We start from the raw sequence: 20,289 nt of genomic DNA on the forward strand, positions 1-20,289 counted from the left end.
AATGGGAGGAAACTGAACCCCCTGGGCGTGGCAAATGAGAGCTCCCTCCGGTGAGCCTAATGAAATTGAATTCAGTAGACAATCCCTTCGGATCATTCCCATGATCTTAAAGGGGGCTGTCACACACTAAAAGCCAAAGGGCCTGTTCCAGGGGGGAGGAAGATCCCATATGGTCTAGCGGTCAGGATTCCTGGTTTTCACCCAGGCGGCCCGGGTTCGACTCCCGGTATGGGAAGTTGGCGTTTTCTTTGCTTCACTTGTCGAAACAGCCAGCACGTCTGTCCGTGCCAGTAGCCCTTTTAGCCAGCGGCGGAGCTTCAGCAACCTGATAGGTTGAGGTTCTGTCACCAACCAGTGTGCCTTCGATGGCGGTACCTGACAACCACAAGTCTGTAAAATCTATCCAATAAAATGACGAGTTCCATCTTTAAAAACCAATTACGTTACGATCTCCATTTTTGCCCGTCCAATGAAATGGCAAGGTCCATTTTTCATAGACCAATCACCGCACATAGTCCATTTCTGTCCATCTTTGAGCACAATCTCCGCTGTTATTTATATTCCGCTCAGGTATGTTATATTATATTTATTGTTAATGAAATGGCTTACCTTTTTTTGTGTTTTAGGAATAGCAAGATTGGCTCCGTAAAATTCGGAATTCAGTTAGCTGTATAAGTTAGATCAGGTAGCCTAAGTTAACGTTAACTTACTGTCATTGTGTAACGTTAATTGCAGCACCTCTATTTTAATGTACGTTAAATAGTTTTATCCAGTGTTGTCTTAAGTCAGCAAACAAACCTTTTTATATATAAAGGTAATAACCTAACTTAGTTACCTAACTTATTTTTTGTCAGTAACGTTAACTTATATTTTCTGACAGGATTACTTGCAATTACACAAGATAGTAACGTTATAGTAAGATAACATAGGATAAATCAATGTACAATAAATCTCATTGTAACTTTACCTGTCTACTGTAAAATTGGCATACAATGTAAATGTTAACCATCCTATTGTATTCCTGTCAAGGTTTTATTTCTGGAGAATGTAGTTAATTTAATATGATTGTCATGAAGACTTTGTCCACACAAGGTATCTGAACACACAAAATAAATTTGGATAATGTTCAACTTTTGGGTGTTTTGTTTAACCTGTGGTCAAAAATGCCCATTTATCAGATAGACACAGTTGAAATAATGCAATGTTTAATCTGAGTATTTGTTATAGTCAAAAATAATCCATACATTATGCTTTTTACTCCAAAACAAGTTGTATGAGCCCAGGTCAATGAGGTCATGTAAAAAAAATGTTTACAAAAACTTAAAAGATAAAAAGATCTATCACAACATTAGGTGATGATATACAGTATGTAGCCTATTATTTTGGATTTATAAACTGCTATAATGTGCCGGTCATTTTGAACCAGGAACACAAAACTAGCTAACATGAACATGTTCTGTTTTGTTTCAGGCAACGACATGGCTTCAACTAAGTCACACAAAGGCATGAGCGATGCTGACTGGCTTGCGCGTCTGGAGAGTTTTGCCCGAACAGGAGTTTGGCCATCTAGGGAGGGGAATAGACCTGCTCCCCGACAAAAAAGATGGCATGAGTTGTATCAGAAGGTAAATTATGCAGCTAGATTCATGGGTGAACTAATAAACTTGTATGATAATACATTGTAATATTTTTATTTATGTGTATGGATAAGTAATTATTTACAATGTAAATACAATGTAATATTGATATAAGATATTGAATAATTAAGATGACTTATGGCTGTTTTGAGATAACATGGACTAGAGTGTCATAGCTACACTTTATGTTCACAGATAGAAAAGTGCCCTCTGCAAATGAGGGGGCAGACCACCCTTCTGAAGGAAGCTCAGAAGTGTATTTGTGGATTTCACAAGGTAACTTAAATTAGCCTAGTTCAAGTTGCATAACTAGATCGATGTGTTTGCAATATCAATGTGTCTTTATATCTAAAATTAGGCATTAGGAGGACTGTATAATATTATGTGTCTGGTATATCTTAATGCATGTATCACAGGTTCATCCACCAGTCACAGTGGATGCATCACAGAGCACCCCTGCCCAAAGCACACCCTCCATCAGTGATGTGTCATGTCCTGCAAAGAAAGCCAAACTGACATTGTCAATGGTAAGCAGACCTTTCGATTGCAGGTATCACTGCAGACATTGAAACATCTCAACATTTTCCTATAGTGTTACAGGTTTTGTTATCACTGACTATGACAAACCTTTTCAGTTTGAAAAGTCAAGGTTTGGAGGCTCACATGTGGCAGCAGCAAAACCCAATTTGAACATCCAGAGGAAAACCTCTCAGGTTAATATGAAAGACATCATCACTTTATCATAACATCATCACTTTATCACTACATCATTTTATTTAATAAAAAATGCAATCCCCTTAATAGATTAATCATAACGTTTCACTCCACAGACATTAGAGCACTCCAGTTCAGCCGCAGCTTCATGCCCACCCTCTGATCCTCTTCCTCCTCCTCCTCCATCCCCCAAACCTCATCGACCTATCATCAAGTCCTCCTCATCCTTCTTCCTTCCTCCAGCTCAGAGATCACAACGCACCAAAGAAACAGCAACACCATCGATTAATTCTGAGTTTGCTGTTGTGAGGAGCCCAGTAAGATGTCATTCAAAATATAAACATGCCTTTGTCATTTAATGCTCTCTTAGCTTTTATTTAAACCAGTGTTTTTGATAATATCAGCAGGTCTCATCTCAGCCAGAAGACCCTGCGGATCTCCCACTACTGTGGCCACAGACAATGCCACAGCAGGACCAGAAGTGGGTGTCGGAAGCACTTTTTAGGGTTGGTGCAAAGGGTAAGCTGGAGCTGCGTGAAAACCTGCAGTTGTGGTATCACCCCCCACCACCAGCCCTGCTGTACCACCAAGCTCCAGCACCTGATAGATTTTTTTCTCAGCGGCTCTTGCTCTGGATGCCATATAGGCTATGGAAGGTGCGGCTCCAGTGTACTAACCCTGCCTGTGCCAGGCATCAGCTGTGTGGTGGTGGTCTGCACAGGAGAGTACGACAGGTGTTAGATATTGACAGATACTACAACCTGGTGACAGAGACCCTGATCTGTACAAGGTGTAGAACCAGCTACCTGTCCTGGAGTCATGCTGTCCTGCAGCAGTTGGACCTGGCCCATCGATCTGAATTCAGGATCATCCTCACACGCAAGTAAATATTTTGCAGTCATGTTCACTCATATGCTACCTTTTTTGATAAATACTTCTTACAATAATTAGATACCTGATAATAAGATAATTGAATAAATACTTTTTTCCTAGGTATGCCTGTGACATTCGAGTTCTTCGCTTGTTGCGTGAGAGGGGTATGGGGAATGGCCCAGTGAGGATCATCGGCCAGCTGAGGGAGAACCACAGTGAGGAGTGGCTAAAACGTGTGGCTCGGTACACATCAGAGTGTGTGGCCTTTTTGGATAAGCCTGGCCTGCATCCACTGCACTTCCAGGAACCACCACCACTTGCTCCAGTACCCAGCTACAAATGGCTCCTCACTGTATACAGTCAGGACATCCTCAACAGGCTCGATCACATCAAGGCCAGCATCACATCCACGTATGGATCAATTTTGAAAATGGATTCAACTAAGAAGGTTAGAGGAGCTGCTTTAATTACTGTACTGCTTTTTATAACGAATTGTTAGACAAAAATAGCTTTATTTTTCAATGTTACTGATTTGGATGCATGTTGTATTATTTGCAATGTTTATTGTTTCTTTTAGATCACCAAGAAGTTGAGTGGGCCTGCGAAAGGCACAGCACAGTGGCTTACTTCAGTAGGCAATGAGGTAGGTCAGGTGCTGATGAGTGTCCTGACTGCGAATGAAGGGGCTGGGTTAGACCTCATGGCTGCAGGGCTAATGGAGAGGTACCAGAGAGCTGGTGTTGATCCTCCCAAAATCCTGTATGTTGACTGTGACTGTTGCAAGGAAGTGGGAGAGACTAAACTGAAGAGGCGGTTCAGCGGCTGGCCCGATGTTATCGTCCGCCTAGACATTTGGCATTTTATGCGACGTCTGGCAGTAGGGTGCACCACTGATGCCCACCAGTTGTACCCTACTTTTATGTCTAGGTTGTCGTCCTGTATTTTTGAGTGGGACGCAGGGGATCTCACTCTGCTGAAAAGGGCCAAGAGGGACCAACTCGCCCAACAGGGCTGGCCTGCAATGACGACGGCAGAGCTTGACCGTCATATAAGCAAAGATGAGCTGGCCCAACACTGCAGGAGGAGAACACGAGGAGAGGAAACCACTATCCATCTCCTTGATATGCTCATCAGAGAGCTCATGGGTGGCAAGGGGAATGATGCCCTTGGTGTTCCTCTCCTTGACAGTGTGAGGATGCAGCACATCTGGCATGTCCAGAGACGGCACGTCACCTGTATCCAGGACCCTCCAGATGTGCAGCTCTACACGGAAACTGGAACCATAAACAAGGGCGGGATGGTTCTAAAAACGTATAGGTGTGCCAGAGGCTCCACATCCCTGGAATCATTTCACTGCCACCTAAACAGATTTATTCCAGGTTTGTCATGACAGAATATACCACATCTTGCCACTAATTCCTGTTAATTTAGATATTTGCAGTTAACAGATAATATTTTCTCTTTTGCAGTTTCTCAAAACAATGTTTGGCTTTCTATTTATTTTTCTAGGGAACAGCGCAAACAGCCTGAACTTCCAGATTTACCTCCTGGAAGGTTTGTTACGCTGGAATCAGGACCGGGCTGCAGCTGCTGTTGCAGGTGGAAGTTCAACCCTGCGTACTTACACAGGGGAGCTGGTTTACTCTGTCAATGAGAACTACAATAAGTTGTATGGCAGGAAATTGGTCCCTAGCTTCACCCCACCTGCAGCATACACAGGTAAATATATTTTGATAAAAGCAGTTCACAATGATTTTGGTAAAATTACAAGTGCTTCTGGACAAAAATAATGTAATTTTTGACAGATCAGAGAAAAATAATACTACCAGAAATGTTGTACACTGGATTCTTTTTCCTAGATATCAGGGCAGAAAATCAATTTATACTAGAATATAGAGTAACCCTGTCTTTTATGATGCCCTCTGAATTACAATTACTGAATTACAAGCTGACAACAAAAATATTTACTGCATTTTAATAAACCTTTCTGATTAATTTCCTTTAAAAATGTTTCCTGTTCCAAATATTTCCTCAGGGGAGCTCATTGGAGTGCAATATTTGTTGAGGCAGAATAGTCAGCCACTGGAGGACATGTGCCCTACCTCCGATAGGACCTCTCAGTTGCTGGAGGAGATAGATGTGGAGGAGCAAGTGGAAGAGGATGAGGGTTTCATTGATTTGTTGGGAGAGGAAGCCACAGTGACAAATCTTGTGGCATTAGATGACCCATTCCTGATAGGTCCACCAGTCCCACCCGCTGCACCACTGACCTGTGTCCAGGCTCCACCAGTGCCCAGTGTCCAGACTCCTTCCGCTGCACCAGTGCGCTGTTTCCAGGCTCCACCAGTGCCCAGTGTCCAGACTCCTTCCGCTGCACCAGTGCCCTGTTTCCAGGCTCCACCAGTGCCCAGTGTCCAGACTCCTTCCGCTGCACCAGTGCCCTGTTTCCAGGCTCCACCAGTGCCCAGTGTCCAGACTCCTTCCACTGCACCAGTGCCCTGTTTCCAGGCTCCACCAGTGCCCAGTGTCCAGACTCCTTCCGCTGCACCAGTGCCCTGTTTCCAGGCTCCACCAGTGCCCAGTGTCCAGACTCCTTCCACTGCACCAGTGCCCTGTTTCCAGGCTCCACCAGTGCCCAGTGTCCAGACTCCTTCCGCTGCACTACTGCCCAACATTCAGGTTCTGCCAGCTGCACCTCTGCCCGGCACCCAGATTCCACCTGCTGCACCAGTGCCCTGTTTCCAGGCTCCACCAGTGCCTTGTGTCCAGAATCCATCAGCTGCACCAGTGCCCTCGGCAATGGTAAAATGTCCTTTTCTAGACCAATTGTTTCTCATTTAGTCATTCGCCCTTAAGCAGCAAATCCACTAACTCAATTAACAGCATGTAATTATCTAACCAACCGTTATATTTTTCCAGGCTGTTGACGAGCACTGCATTCCTGGAATGGACCGAGTGGATGAGTTGGCGGAGTGTCTGGTGGAGCTGCGCACACAGGCGAGCCTCACACTTACCAACCAACAAGTTGCGACCATTGTGGGTTTGTTGCAGAACCTGGACCAATTTGACAAAGACAGGGTGATGTATGCTGCTCGTCATCAAGACAGGCTACTTACAGGACGTTTTAGGTCCCCTAAAAAGAAAGCTGTCTTCACTCCTGGTGTCGACAGCACAAAGAGATGTGTTTTGGGTTCTAGCGGCTCTCCAGCACAGTGGCCTAATTGTTGTCGCCTTGTTGAAATGATTTTTATAAGGTTGTGTAGCATCCACCGAAGCCCCAAAAAACAGAGGACACAATCTCTGTCTAGATGGGATCTCATTCTTCGCGATTACAGAAGAATTCGGCAGCTAATCCTGAGCAATGGAACGGTGATGAGCGAAACAACCCTTCAGCTAGTTGAGGTAAACCAGAGGACCCTTACAACATGGCACAATGAACGTTTAAAGGGTCAGGAGGTCTTAGTGCTCTTGCAAGGGCTGGAGCTTCCTGAGGCACGTCCAGTGGCATTGGATGCTCTGCCTCCAGCACGAGTACAGCCTGTTGTGCCTCCACAATATAGCCACCAGTTGCATAACTACCAGATGCCACCAGACACAGCTGGACAGGCAAAGACAAAGTTTAGAAAGATCCAGCCCTCAGCTGCCTGTACATCTGCCACAGCATCATCTTTTGAGCCATCAGCCTTACACCCTCAGCGTTCAGCCACGTTCAGCCAGCTAAGGACAATTTATCCCAGGCCGACAGCACCGCACCCATTGGTTCCTGACGCACCCACTGCCCCTGTTGTGTCTCAGATGTTACTGTTGCCCTGCCCAGCCCCATTTCCCACCATTAACCCTGGAGCAATTTCCTCTGACCCACCTGCAAATGACACAGCCACCCCAACCAAACGGTCGTACAATCGTACTGTAAAAGCAAATACTTGCAGAAAGTGTGGCCAATTTCGTACACAAGAAACTGGCCATAGCCAGTACAAAGGCAAAATATTTTGCCCAAATAAAGAAACAATTACGAAGGAGCAGTGGTTACAGAATGTGAGAAAATAACTCGTGTGTGTGTGTGTGTGTGTGTGTGTGTGTGTGTGTGTGTGTGTGTGTGTGTGTGTGTGTGTGTGTGTGTGTGTGTGTGTGTGTGATTCATTCATTTTGCTCTCTTGGTTGGCTCTGCTCTGTTTTTTTATCTCCCAGCCATATTTAATTTTAAAGGATTATACTGTGCACTTTTTTTAAAATCTTGTATTATCATTATTATTATTATGAAAACAATATTAAGTAAAATACAAAAGTGTGTATATATGTGAGTATGTATAAGGATGTATACTTACACTATAACACATGGAAATATATAATAAATATTAAACAACATTAAACTATTATATATATATTTAAGTACAGTGCACATACATATATTTTATATACTTATATTTTATATAGTCTATGTACATAAATTCTTATATTTTAAACTTATTTTTATGTTTGTGTTCTTTTGTTGTTCCATATAGTGAACTCAGTACTTTTCCACATTTTTCTAATATGTATATAGTTAATAAATCTGTTTCTCTATGAAGACTGGTGTGTTGTATTTGTTTTATTGCATGTAATGAAATTCAGTGTACTTGCATTCACTGTCAAGTAACTGTTCCATTTCACTCTGAATTAAATAGCATATTACAATATAGTGTGAATGCAGTTATAAGGGAACCCCCTTATAACTGCATTCACACTATATTGTAATATGCTATTTAATATGTTTTGCCCCTACTGCCATAGGAAATGATTACCTTAATAAATGCATTTGGACAAAAAATACTATCTTAAGTATTATGGATGAAATTTTATAATGAATTCAAATGGTTTACTCCAATAAGAAAAATGTAACTTAGCAATGAAACAATCGATAAAAATCAAATACACACAATCCAACTTAGAAATGAAACAATCAATAAAATAAAATATTTTATGTGATGGGGTGGATTCGAACCTATGACTTACTGAATTTCTCACTTTTTTCCCCCCCTTTTCTCCCCCCTTCTTCCCCTTCTTATACGGACTATTCTTCCCCTTCTTATACGGACTATTCTTCCCCAGCTTTAGCTCAGCTGGTAGAGCGGAGGACTGTAGGTGACAAGTTGGCAATCCTTAGGTCGCTGGTTCGACTCCGGCTCGAAGGAGGTCTTTTTCACACGCAAACATTTCCTAGGGTCGCTCGAGTTCGAAGTCCGCCATTTTGCAATCACGTCCGCCTTTGGAGGGCAAAAGCTCATTCCCTGACCGGGAATCGAACCCGGGCCGCGGCGGTGAGAGCGCCGAATCCTAACCACTAGACCACCAGGGAAGGTCTGTTGACACCTTCCCCTCAAGCCCGTCTGTGGGCCTCTACCAGATTTTGCAGCAAGACCACCAAGGCTTGTATTTTCCTCCGGGAGAGGAGACGTCTCTGACCCTGGATCCCAGTTCTTCCGCTGAGAAACTGTCACAGGCTCTGTTGGAATATCCGAACGACACCGCCACTTGCCATGAAAACAAAGCAACCGAGATCCCCAATATGTGAGGCCTCCATCTCGAAGGTTTTTTATAGCAGGCCCCACATCGGACCCCTTCCTGACGTTGGCTCCAGGCCTGTTAATGGCATGAGAAAAAGTAGATGTCATGACAGGCCTCTGCCCAGTCGAACACCAACAGGTCCCATGTAAGCTCAAGGACGCTCTGATCGGTGGGCCAGTGGCGCAATGGATAACGCGTCTGACTACGGATCAGAAGATTCTAGGTTCGACTCCTGGCTGGCTCGCTCTGCCTCTTTTGCTTCGCTGTCAGCCCATAGCCGGTATTTATTATTCCGTTTTATTAGGCCATCGTTTTTGTTTGTATAAAAAAATTGACAGTCCAACAATAGGCTGCTTTGTCAGTGGGATAACGGCTACCATACAATACCATGCGTCTTTTCAATTGTATTGCATGAGTACAGTCAAAAGGACCTTGCTTTACGACCAGTTTATAGTGTCTATTATGCCATCGCAGGAATGGGAAGAAACTGAACCCCCTGGGCGTGGCAAATGAGAGCTCCCTCCGGTGAGCCTGATGAAATTGAATTCAGTAGACAATCCCTTCGGATCATTCCCATGATCTTAAAGGGGGCTGTCACACACTAAAAGCCAAAGGGCCTGTTCCAGGCGGGAGGAAGATCCCATATGGTCTAGCGGTCAGGATTCCTGGTTTTCACCCAGGCGGCCCGGGTTCGACTCCCGGTATGGGAAGTTGGCGTTTTCTTTGCTTCACTTGTCGAAACAGCCAGCACGTCTGTCCGTGCCAGTAGCCCTTTTAGCCAGCGGCGGAGCTTCAGCAACCTGATAGGTTGAGGTTCTGTCACCAACCAGTGTGCCTTCGATAGCTCAGCTGGTAGAGCGGAGGACTGTAGGTGGCAAGTTGGCAATCCTTAGGTCGCTGGTTCGACTCCGGCTCGAAGGAGCTCTTTTTCACACGCAAACATTTCCTAGGGTCGCTCGAGTTCGAAGTCCGCCATTTTGCAATCACGACCGCCTTTGGAGGGCAAAAGCTCATTCCCTGACCGGGAATCGAACCCGGGCCGCGGCGGTGAGAGCGCCGAATCCTAACCACTAGACCACCAGGGAAGGTCTGTTGACCCCTTCCCCTCAAGCCCGTCTGTGGGCCTCTACCAGATTTTGCAGCAAGACCACTAAGGCTTGTATTTTCCTCCGGGAGAGGAGACGTCTCTGACCCTGGATCCCAGTTCTTCCGCTGAGAAACTGTCACAGGCTCTGTTGGAATATCCGAACGACACCGCCACTTGCCATGAAAACAAAGCAACCGAGATCCCCAATATGTGAGGCCTCCATCTCGAAGGTTTTTTATAGCAGGCCCCACATCGGACCCCTTCCTGACGTTGGCTCCAGGCCTGTTAATGGCATGAGAAAAAGTAGATGTCATGACAGGCCTCTGCCCAGTCGAACACCAACAGGTCCCGTGTAAGCTCAAGGACGCTCTGATCGGTGGGCCAGTGGCGCAATGGATAATGCGTCTGACTACGGATCAGAAGATTCTAGGTTCGACTCCTGGCTGGCTCGCTCTGCCTCTTTTGCTTCGCTATCAGCCCATAGCCGGTATTTATTATTCCGTTTTTATTAGGCCATCGTTTTTGTTTGTATAAAAAAATTGACAGTCCAACAATAGGCTGCTTTGTCAGTGGGATAACGGCTACCATACAATACCATGCGTCTTTTCAATTGTATTGCATGAGTACAGTCAAAAGGACCTTGCTTTACGACCAGTTTATAGTGTCTATTATGCCATCGCAGGAATGGGAGGAAACTGAACCCCCTGGGCGTGGCAAATGAGAGCTCCCTCCGGTGAGCCTGATGAAATTGAATTCAGTAGACAATCCCTTCGGATCATTCCCATGATCTTAAAGGGGGCTGTCACACACTAAAAGCCAAAGGGCCTGTTCCAGGGGGGAGGAAGATCCCATATGGTCTAGCGGTCAGGATTTCTGGTTTTTACCCAGGCGGCCCGGGTTCGACTCCCGGTATGGGAAGTTGGCGTTTTCTTTGCTTCACTTATCGAAACAGCCAGCACGTCTGTCCGTCCCAGTAGCCCTTTTAGCCAGCGGCGGAGCTTCAGCAACCTGATAGGTTGAGGTTCTGTCACCAACCAGTGTGCCTTCGATAGCTCAGCTGGTAGAGCGGAGGACTGTAGGTGACAAGTTGGCAATCCTTAGGTCGCTGGTTCGACTCCGGCTCGAAGGAGGTCTTTTTCACACGCAAACATTTCCTAGGGTCGCTCGAGTTCGTAGTCCGCCATTTTGCAATCACGACCGCCTTTGGAGGGCAAAAGCTCATTCCCAGACCGGGAATCGAACCCGGGCCGCGGCGGTGAGAGCGCCGAATCCTAACCACTAGACCACCAGGGAAGGTCTGTTGACACTTTCCCCTCAAGCCCGTCTGTGGGCCTCTACCAGATTTTGCAGCAAGACCACTAAGGCTTGTATTTTCCTCCGGGAGAGGAGACGTCTCTGACCCTGGATCCCAGTTCTTCCGCTGAGAAACTGTCACAGGCTCTGTTGGAATATCCGAACGACACCGCCACTTGCCATGAAAACAAAGCAACCGAGATCCCCAATATGTGAGGCCTCCATCTCGAAGGTTTTTTATAGCAGGCCCCACATCGGACCCCTTCCTGACGTTGGCTCCAGGCCTGTTAATGGCATGAGAAAAAGTAGATGTCATGACAGGCCTCTGCCCAGTCGAACACCAACAGGTCCCGTGTAAGCTCAAGGACGCGTTGATCGGTGGGCCAGTGGCGCAATGGATAACGCGTCTGACTACGGATCAGAAGATTCTAGGTTCGACTCCTGGCTGGCTCGGCCTCTTTTGCTTCGCTGTCAGCCCATAGCCGCTATTTATTATTCCGTTTTATTAGGCCATCGTTTTTGTTTGTATAAAAAAATTGACAGTCCAACAATAGGCTGCTTTGTCAGTGGGATAATGGCTACCATACAATACCATGCGTCTTTTCAATTGTATTGCATGAGTACAGTCAAAAGGACCTTGCTTTACGACCAGTTTATAGTGTCTATTATGCCATCGCAGGAATGGGAGGAAACTGAACCCCCTGGGCGTGGCAAATGAGAGCTCCCTCAGGTGAGCCTGATGAAATTGAATTCAGTAGACAATCCCTTCGGATCATTCCCATGATCTTAAAGGGGGCTGTCACACACTAAAAGCCAAAGGGCCTGTTCCAGGCAGGTGGAAGATCCCATATGGTCTAGCGGTCAGGATTCCTGGTTTTCACCCAGGCGGCCCGGGTTCGACTCCCGGTATGGGAAGTTGGCGTTTTCTTTGCTTCACTTGTCGAAACAGCCAGCACGTCTGTCCGTGCCAGTAGCCCTTTTAGCCAGCGGCGGAGCTTCAGCAACCTGATAGGTTGAGGTTCTGTCACCAACCAGTGTGCCTTCGATAGCTCAGCTGGTAGAGCGGAGGACTGTAGGTGGCAAGTTGGCAATCCTTAGGTCGCTGGTTCGACTCCGGCTCGAAGGAGCTCTTTTTCACTTGCAAACATTTCCTAGGGTCGCTCGAGTTCGAAGTCCGCCATTTTGCAATCACGACCGCCTTTGGAGGGCAAAAGCTCATTCCCTGACCGGGAATCGAACCCGGGCCGCGGCGGTGAGAGCGCCGAATCCTAACCACTAGACCACCAGGGAAGGTCTGTTGACCCCTTCCCCTCAAGCCCGTCTGTGGGCCTCTACCAGATTTTGCAGCAAGACCACTAAGGCTTGTATTTTCCTCCGGGAGAGGAGACGTCTCTGACCCTGGATCCCAGTTCTTCCGCTGAGAAACTGTCACAGGCTCTGTTGGAATATCCGAACGACACCGCCACTTGCCATGAAAACAAAGCAACCGAGATCCCCAATATGTGAGGCCTCCATCTCGAAGGTTTTTTATAGCAGGCCCCACATCGGACCCCTTCCTGACGTTGGCTCCAGGCCTGTTAATGGCATGAGAAAAAGTAGATGTCATGACAGGCCTCTGCCCAGTCGAACACCAACAGGTCCCGTGTAAGCTCAAGGACGCTCTGATCGGTGGGCCAGTGGCGCAATGGATAACGCGTCTGACTACGGATCAGAAGATTCTAGGTTCGACTCCTGGCTGGCTCGGCCTCTTTTGCTTCGCTATCAGCCCATAGCCGGTATTTATTATTCCGTTTTATTAGGCCATCGTTTTTGTTTGTATAAAAAAATTGACAGTCCAACAATAGGCTGCTTTGTCAGTGGGATAACGGCTACCATACAATACCATGCGTCTTTTCAATTGTATTGCATGAGTACAGTCAAAAGGACCTTGCTTTACGACCAGTTTATAGTGTCTTATTATGCCATCGCAGGAATGGGAGGAAACTGAACCCCCTGGGCGTGGCAAATGAGAGCTCCCTCCGGTGAGCCTGATGAAATTGAATTCAGTAGACAATCCCTTCGGATCATTCCCATGATCTTAAAGGGGGCTGTCACACACTAAAAGCCAAAGGGCCTGTTGCAGGGGGGAGGAAGATCCCATATGGTCTAGTGGTCAGGATTCCTGGTTTTCACCCAGGCGGCCCCTGGTTCGACTCCCGGTATGGGAAGTTGGCGTTTTCTTTGCTTCACTTGTCGAAACAGCCAGCACGTCTGTCCGTGCCAGTAGCCCTTTTAGCCATCGGCGGAGCTTCAGCAACCTGATAGGTTGAGGTTCTGTCACCAACCAGCGTGCCTTCGATAGCTCAGCTGGTAGAGCGGAGGACTGTAGGTGACAATTTGGCAATCCTTAGGTCGCTGGTTCGACTCCGGCTCAAAGGAGGTCTTTTTCACACGCAAACATTTCCTAGGGTCGCTCGAGTTCGAAGTCCGCCATTTTGCAATCACGACCGCCTTTGGAGGGCAAAAGCTCATTCCCTGACCGGGAATCGAAACCGGGCCGCGGCGGTGAGAGCGCCGAATCCTAACCACTAGACCACCAGGGAAGGTCTGTTGACACCTTCCCCTCAAGCCCGTCTGTGGGCCTCTACCAGATTTTGCAGCAAGACCACCAAGGCTTGTATTTTCCTCCGGGAGAGGAGACGTCTCTGACCCTGGATCCCAGTTCTTCCGCTGAGAAACTGTCACAGGCTCTGTTGGAATATCCGAACGACACCGTCACTTGCCATGAAAACAAAGCAACCGAGATCCCCAATATGTGAGGCCTCCATCTCGAAGGTTTTTTATAGCAGGCCCCACATCGGACCCCTTCCTGACGTTGGCTCCAGGCCTGTTAATGGCATGAGAAAAAGTAGATGTCATGACAGGCCTCTGCCCAGTCGAACACCAACAGGTCCCGTGTAAGCTCAAGGACGCTCTGATCGGTGGGCCAGTGGCGCAATGGATAACGCGTCTGACTACGGATCAGAAGATTCTAGGTTCGACTCCTGGCTGGCTCGGCCTCTTTTGCTTCGCTGTCAGCCCATAGCCGGTATTTATTATTCCGTTTTATTAGGCCATCGTTTTTGTTTGTATAAAAAAATTGACAGTCCAACAATAGGCTGCTTTGTCAGTGGGATAACGGCTACCATACAATACCATGCGTCTTTTCAATTGTATTGCATGAGTACAGTCAAAAGGACCTTGCTTTACGACCAGTTTATAGTGTCTATTATGCCTGAACTGTCTATTATGCCTAACTGAACCCCCTGGGCGTGGCAAATGAGAGCTCCCTCCGGTGAGCCTGATGAAATTGAATTCAGTAGACAATCCCTTCGGATCATTCCCATGATCTTAAAGGGGGCTGTCACACACTGAAAGCCAAAGGGCCTGTTCCAGGCGGGAGGAAGATCCCATATGGTCTAGCGGTCAGCATTCCTGGTTTTCACCCAGGCGGCCCGGGTTCGACTCCCGGTATGGGAAGTTGGCGTTTTCTTTGCTTCACTTATCGAAACAGCCAGCATGTCTGTCCGTGCCAGTAGCCCTTTTAGCCAGCGGCGGAGCTTCAGCAACCTGATAGGTTGAGGTTCTGTCACCAACCAGTGTGCCTTCGATAGCTCAGCTGGTAGAGCGGAGGACTGTAGGTGGCAAGTTGGCAATCCTTAGGTCGCTGGTTCGACTCCGGCTCGAAGGAGGTCTTTTTCACACTCAAACATTTCCTAGGGTCGCTCGAGTTCGTAGTCCGCCATTTTGCAATCACGACCGCCTTTGGAGGGCAAAAGCTCATTCCCTGACCGGGAATCGAACACGGGCCGCGGCGGTGAGAGCGCCGAATCCTAACCACTAGACCACCAGGGAAGGTCTGTTGACCCCTTCCCCTCAAGCCCGTCTGTGGGCCTCTACCAGATTTTGCAGCAAGACCACTAAGGCTTGTATTTTCCTCCGGGAGAGGAGACGTCTCTGACCCTGGATCCCAGTTCTTCCGCTGAGAAACTGTCACAGGCTCTGTTGGAATATCCGAACGACACCGCCACTTGCCATGAAAACAAAGCAACCGAGATCCCCAATATGTGAGGCCTCCATCTCGAAGGTTTTTTATAGCAGGCCCCACATCGGACCCCTTCCTGACGTTGGCTCCAGGCCTGTTAATGGCATGAGAAAAAGTAGATGTCATGACAGGCCTCTGCCCAGTCGAACACCAACAGGTCCCGTGTAAGCTCAAGGACGCTCTGATCGGTGGGCCAGTGGCGCAATGGATAATGCGTCTGACTACGGATCAGAAGATTCTAGGTTCGACTCCTGGCTGGCTCGCTCTGCCTCTTTTGCTTCGCTGTCAGCCCATAGCCGGTATTTATTATTCCGTTTTATTAGGCCATCGTTTTTGTTTGTATAAAAAAATTGACAGTCCAACAATAGGCTGCTTTGTCAGTGGGATAACGGCTACCATACAATACCATGCGTCTTTTCAATTGTATTGCATGAGTACAGTCAAAAGGACCTTGCTTTACGACCAGTTTATAGTGTCTTATTATGCCATCGCAGGAATGGGAGGAAACTGAACCCCCTGGGCGTGGCAAATGAGAGCTCCCTCCGGTGAGCCTGATGAAATTGAATTCAGTAGACAATCCCTTCGGATCATTCCCATGATCTTAAAGGGGGCTGTCACACACTAAAAGCCAAAGGGCCTGTTGCAGGGGGGAGGAAGATCCCATATGGTCTAGTGGTCAGGATTCCTGGTTTTCACCCAGGCGGCCCCTGGTTCGACTCCCGGTATGGGAAGTTGGCGTTTTCTTTGCTTCACTTGTCGAAACAGCCAGCACGTCTGTCCGTGCCAGTAGCCCTTTTAGCCATCGGCGGAGCTTCAGCAACCTGATAGGTTGAGGTTCTGTCACCAACCAGCGTGCCTTCGATAGCTCAGCTGGTAGAGCGGAGGACTGTAGGTGACAATTTGGCAATCCTTAGGTCGCTGGTTCGACTCCGGCTCAAAGGAGGTCTTTTTCACACGCAAACATTTCCTAGGGTCGCTCGAGTTCGAAGTCCGCCATTTTGCAATCACGACCGCCTTTGGAGGGCAAAAGCTCATTCCCTGACCGGGAATCGAAACCGGGCCGCGGCGGTGAGAGCGCCGAATCCTAACCACTAGACCACCAGGGAAGGTCTGTTGACACCTTCCCCTCAAGCCCGTCTGTGGGCCTCTACCAGATTTTGCAGCAAGACCACCAAGGCTTGTATTTTCCTCCGGGAGAGGAGACGTCTCTGACCCTGGATCCCAGTTCTTCCGCTGAGAAACTGTCACAGGCTCTGTTGGAATATCCGAACGACACCGTCACTTGCCATGAAAACAAAGCAACCGAGATCCCCAATATGTGAGGCCTCCATCTCGAAGGTTTTTTATAGCAGGCCCCACATCGGACCCCTTCCTGACGTTGGCTCCAGGCCTGTTAATGGCATGAGAAAAAGTAGATGTCATGACAGGCCTCTGCCCAGTCGAACACCAACAGGTCCCGTGTAAGCTCAAGGACGCTCTGATCGGTGGGCCAGTGGCGCAATGGATAACGCGTCTGACTACGGATCAGAAGATTCTAGGTTCGACTCCTGGCTGGCTCGGCCTCTTTTGCTTCGCTGTCAGCCCATAGCCGGTATTTATTATTCCGTTTTATTAGGCCATCGTTTTTGTTTGTATAAAAAAATTGACAGTCCAACAATAGGCTGCTTTGTCAGTGGGATAACGGCTACCATACAATACCATGCGTCTTTTCAATTGTATTGCATGAGTACAGTCAAAAGGACCTTGCTTTACGACCAGTTTATAGTGTCTATTATGCCTGAACTGTCTATTATGCCTAACTGAACCCCCTGGGCGTGGCAAATGAGAGCTCCCTCCGGTGAGCCTGATGAAATTGAATTCAGTAGACAATCCCTTCGGATCATTCCCATGATCTTAAAGGGGGCTGTCACACACTGAAAGCCAAAGGGCCTGTTCCAGGCGGGAGGAAGATCCCATATGGTCTAGCGGTCAGCATTCCTGGTTTTCACCCAGGCGGCCCGGGTTCGACTCCCGGTATGGGAAGTTGGCGTTTTCTTTGCTTCACTTATCGAAACAGCCAGCATGTCTGTCCGTGCCAGTAGCCCTTTTAGCCAGCGGCGGAGCTTCAGCAACCTGATAGGTTGAGGTTCTGTCACCAACCAGTGTGCCTTCGATAGCTCAGCTGGTAGAGCGGAGGACTGTAGGTGGCAAGTTGGCAATCCTTAGGTCGCTGGTTCGACTCCGGCTCGAAGGAGGTCTTTTTCACACTCAAACATTTCCTAGGGTCGCTCGAGTTCGTAGTCCGCCATTTTGCAATCACGACCGCCTTTGGAGGGCAAAAGCTCATTCCCTGACCGGGAATCGAACACGGGCCGCGGCGGTGAGAGCGCCGAATCCTAACCACTAGACCACCAGGGAAGGTCTGTTGACCCCTTCCCCTCAAGCCCGTCTGTGGGCCTCTACCAGATTTTGCAGCAAGACCACTAAGGCTTGTATTTTCCTCCGGGAGAGGAGACGTCTCTGACCCTGGATCCCAGTTCTTCCGCTGAGAAACTGTCACAGGCTCTGTTGGAATATCCGAACGACACCGCCACTTGCCATGAAAACAAAGCAACCGAGATCCCCAATATGTGAGGCCTCCATCTCGAAGGTTTTTTATAGCAGGCCCCACATCGGACCCCTTCCTGACGTTGGCTCCAGGCCTGTTAATGGCATGAGAAAAAGTAGATGTCATGACAGGCCTCTGCCCAGTCGAACACCAACAGGTCCCGTGTAAGCTCAAGGACGCTCTGATCGGTGGGCCAGTGGCGCAATGGATAACGCGTCTGACTACGGATCAGAAGATTCTAGGTTCGACTCCTGGCTGGCTCGCTCTGCCTCTTTTGCTTCGCTGTCAGCCCATAGCCGGTATTTATTATTCCGTTTTATTAGGCCATCGTTTTTGTTTGTATAAAAAAATTGACAGTCCAACAATAGGCTGCTTTGTCAGTGGGATAACGGCTACCATACAATACCATGCGTCTTTTCAATTGTATTGCATGAGTACAGTCAAAAGGACCTTGCTTTACGACCAGTTTATAGTGTCTTATTATGCCATCGCAGGAATGGGAGGAAACTGAACCCCCTGGGCGTGGCAAATGAGAGCTCCCTCCGGTGAGCCTGATGAAATTGAATTCAGTAGACAATCCCTTCGGATCATTCCCATGATCTTAAAGGGGGCTGTCACACACTAGAAGCCAAAGGGCCTGTTCCAGGGGGGAGGAAGATCCCATATGGTCTAGCGGTCAGGATTCCTGGTTTTCACCCAGGCGGCCCGGGTTCGACTCCCGGTATGGGAAGTTGGCGTTTTCTTTGCTTCACTTGTCGAAACAGCCAGCACGTCTGTCCGTGCCAGTAGCCCTTTTAGCCAGCGGCGGAGCTTCAGCAACCTGATAGGTTGAGGTTCTGTCACCAACCAGTGTGCCTTCGATAGCTCAGCTGGTAGAGCGGAGGACTGTAGGTGACAAGTTGGCAATCCTTAGGTCGCTGGTTCGACTCCGGCTCGAAGGAGGTCTTTTTCACACGCAAACATTTCCTAGGGTCGCTCGAGTTCGAAGTCCGCCATTTTGCAGTCACGACCGCCTTTGGAGGGCAAAAGCTCATTCCCTGACCGGGAATCGAACCCGGGCCGCAGCGGTGAGAGCGCCGAATCCTAACCACTAGACCACCAGGGAAGGTCTGTTGACACCTTCCCCTCAAGCCCGTCTGTGGGCCTCTACCAGATTTTGCAGCAAGACCACCAAGGCTTGTATTTTCCTCCGGGAGAGGAGACGTCTCTGACCCTGGATCCCAGTTCTTCCGCTGAGAAACTGTCACAGGCTCTGTTGGAATATCCGAACGACACCGCCACTTGCCATGAAAACAAAGCAACCGAGATCCCCAATATGTGAGGCCTCCATCTCGAAGGTTTTTTATAGCAGGCCCCACATCGGACCCCTTCCTGACGTTGGCTCCAGGCCTGTTAATGGCATGAGAAAAAGTAGATGTCATGACAGGCCTCTGCCCAGTCGAACACCAACAGGTCCCGTGTAAGCTCAAGGACGCTCTGATCGGTGGGCCAGTGGCGCAATGGATAACGCGTCTGACTACGGATCAGAAGATTCTAGGTTCGACTCCTGGCTGGCTCGCTCTGCCTCTTTTGCTTCGCTGTCAGCCCATAGCCGGTATTTATTATTCCGTTTTATTAGGCCATCGTTTTTGTTTGTATAAAAAAATTGACAGTCCAACAATAGGCTGCTTTGTCAGTGGGATAACGGCTACCATACAATACCATGCGTCTTTTCAATTGTATTGCATGAGTACAGTCAAAAGGACCTTGCTTTACGACCAGTTTATAGTGTCTTATTATGCCATCGCAGGAATGGGAGGAAACTGAACCCCCTGGGCGTGGCAAATGAGAGCTCCCTCCGGTGAGCCTGATGAAATTGAATTCAGTAGACAATCCCTTCGGATCATTCCCATGATCTTAAAGGGGGCTGTCACACACTAAAAGCCAAAGGGCCTGTTCCAGGGGGGAGGAAGATCCCATATGGTCTAGCGGTCAGGATTCCTGGTTTTCACCCAGGCGGCCCGGGTTCGACTCCCGGTATGGGAAGTTGGCGTTTTCTTTGCTTCACTTGTCGAAACAGCCAGCACGTCTGTCCGTGCCAGTAGCCCTTTTAGCCAGCAGCGGAGCTTCAGCAACCTGATAGGTTGAGGTTCTGTCACCAACCAGTGTGCCTTCGATAGCTCAGCTGGTAGAGCGGAGGACTGTAGGTGACAAGTTGGCAATCCTTAGGTCGCTGGTTCGACTCCGGCTCGAAGGAGGTCTTTTTCACACGCAAACATTTCCTAGGGTCGCTCGAGTTCGAAGTCCGCCATTTTGCAATCACGACCGCCTTTGGAGGGCAAAAGCTCATTCCCTGACCGGGAATCGAACCCGGGCCGCAGCGGTGAGAGCGCCGAATCCTAACCACTAGACCACCAGGGAAGGTCTGTTGACACCTTCCCCTCAAGCCCGTCTGTGGGCCTCTACCAGATTTTGCAGCAAGACCACCAAGGCTTGTATTTTCCTCCGGGAG

General features: G+C 48.3%; 1 protein-coding gene across 1 annotated transcript; it reads left to right on the forward strand.

Annotated features, from left to right (window-relative positions):
• Positions 1-1,355: 1,355 nt before the first annotated feature.
• LOC306990468 (uncharacterized protein) lies at positions 1,356-3,238 on the forward strand (the record flags this gene model as incomplete). The annotated part of the gene is made up of 7 exons (XM_079597344.1): positions 1,356-1,365; positions 1,471-1,625; positions 1,833-1,913; positions 2,054-2,164; positions 2,273-2,350; positions 2,468-2,668; positions 2,756-3,238. 7 exons carry the CDS (start codon positions 1,356-1,358, stop codon positions 3,236-3,238), a joined length of 1,119 nt encoding a protein of 372 aa, XP_079453470.1.
• Between the last annotated feature and the right edge of the window lie 17,051 nt (positions 3,239-20,289).

The sequence above is a fragment of the Phoxinus phoxinus genome (genome assembly GCF_949152265.1).
Source record: "Phoxinus phoxinus genome assembly, chromosome: 22".
In the NCBI taxonomy this organism is placed as follows: Eukaryota; Metazoa; Chordata; class Actinopteri; order Cypriniformes; family Leuciscidae; genus Phoxinus; species Phoxinus phoxinus.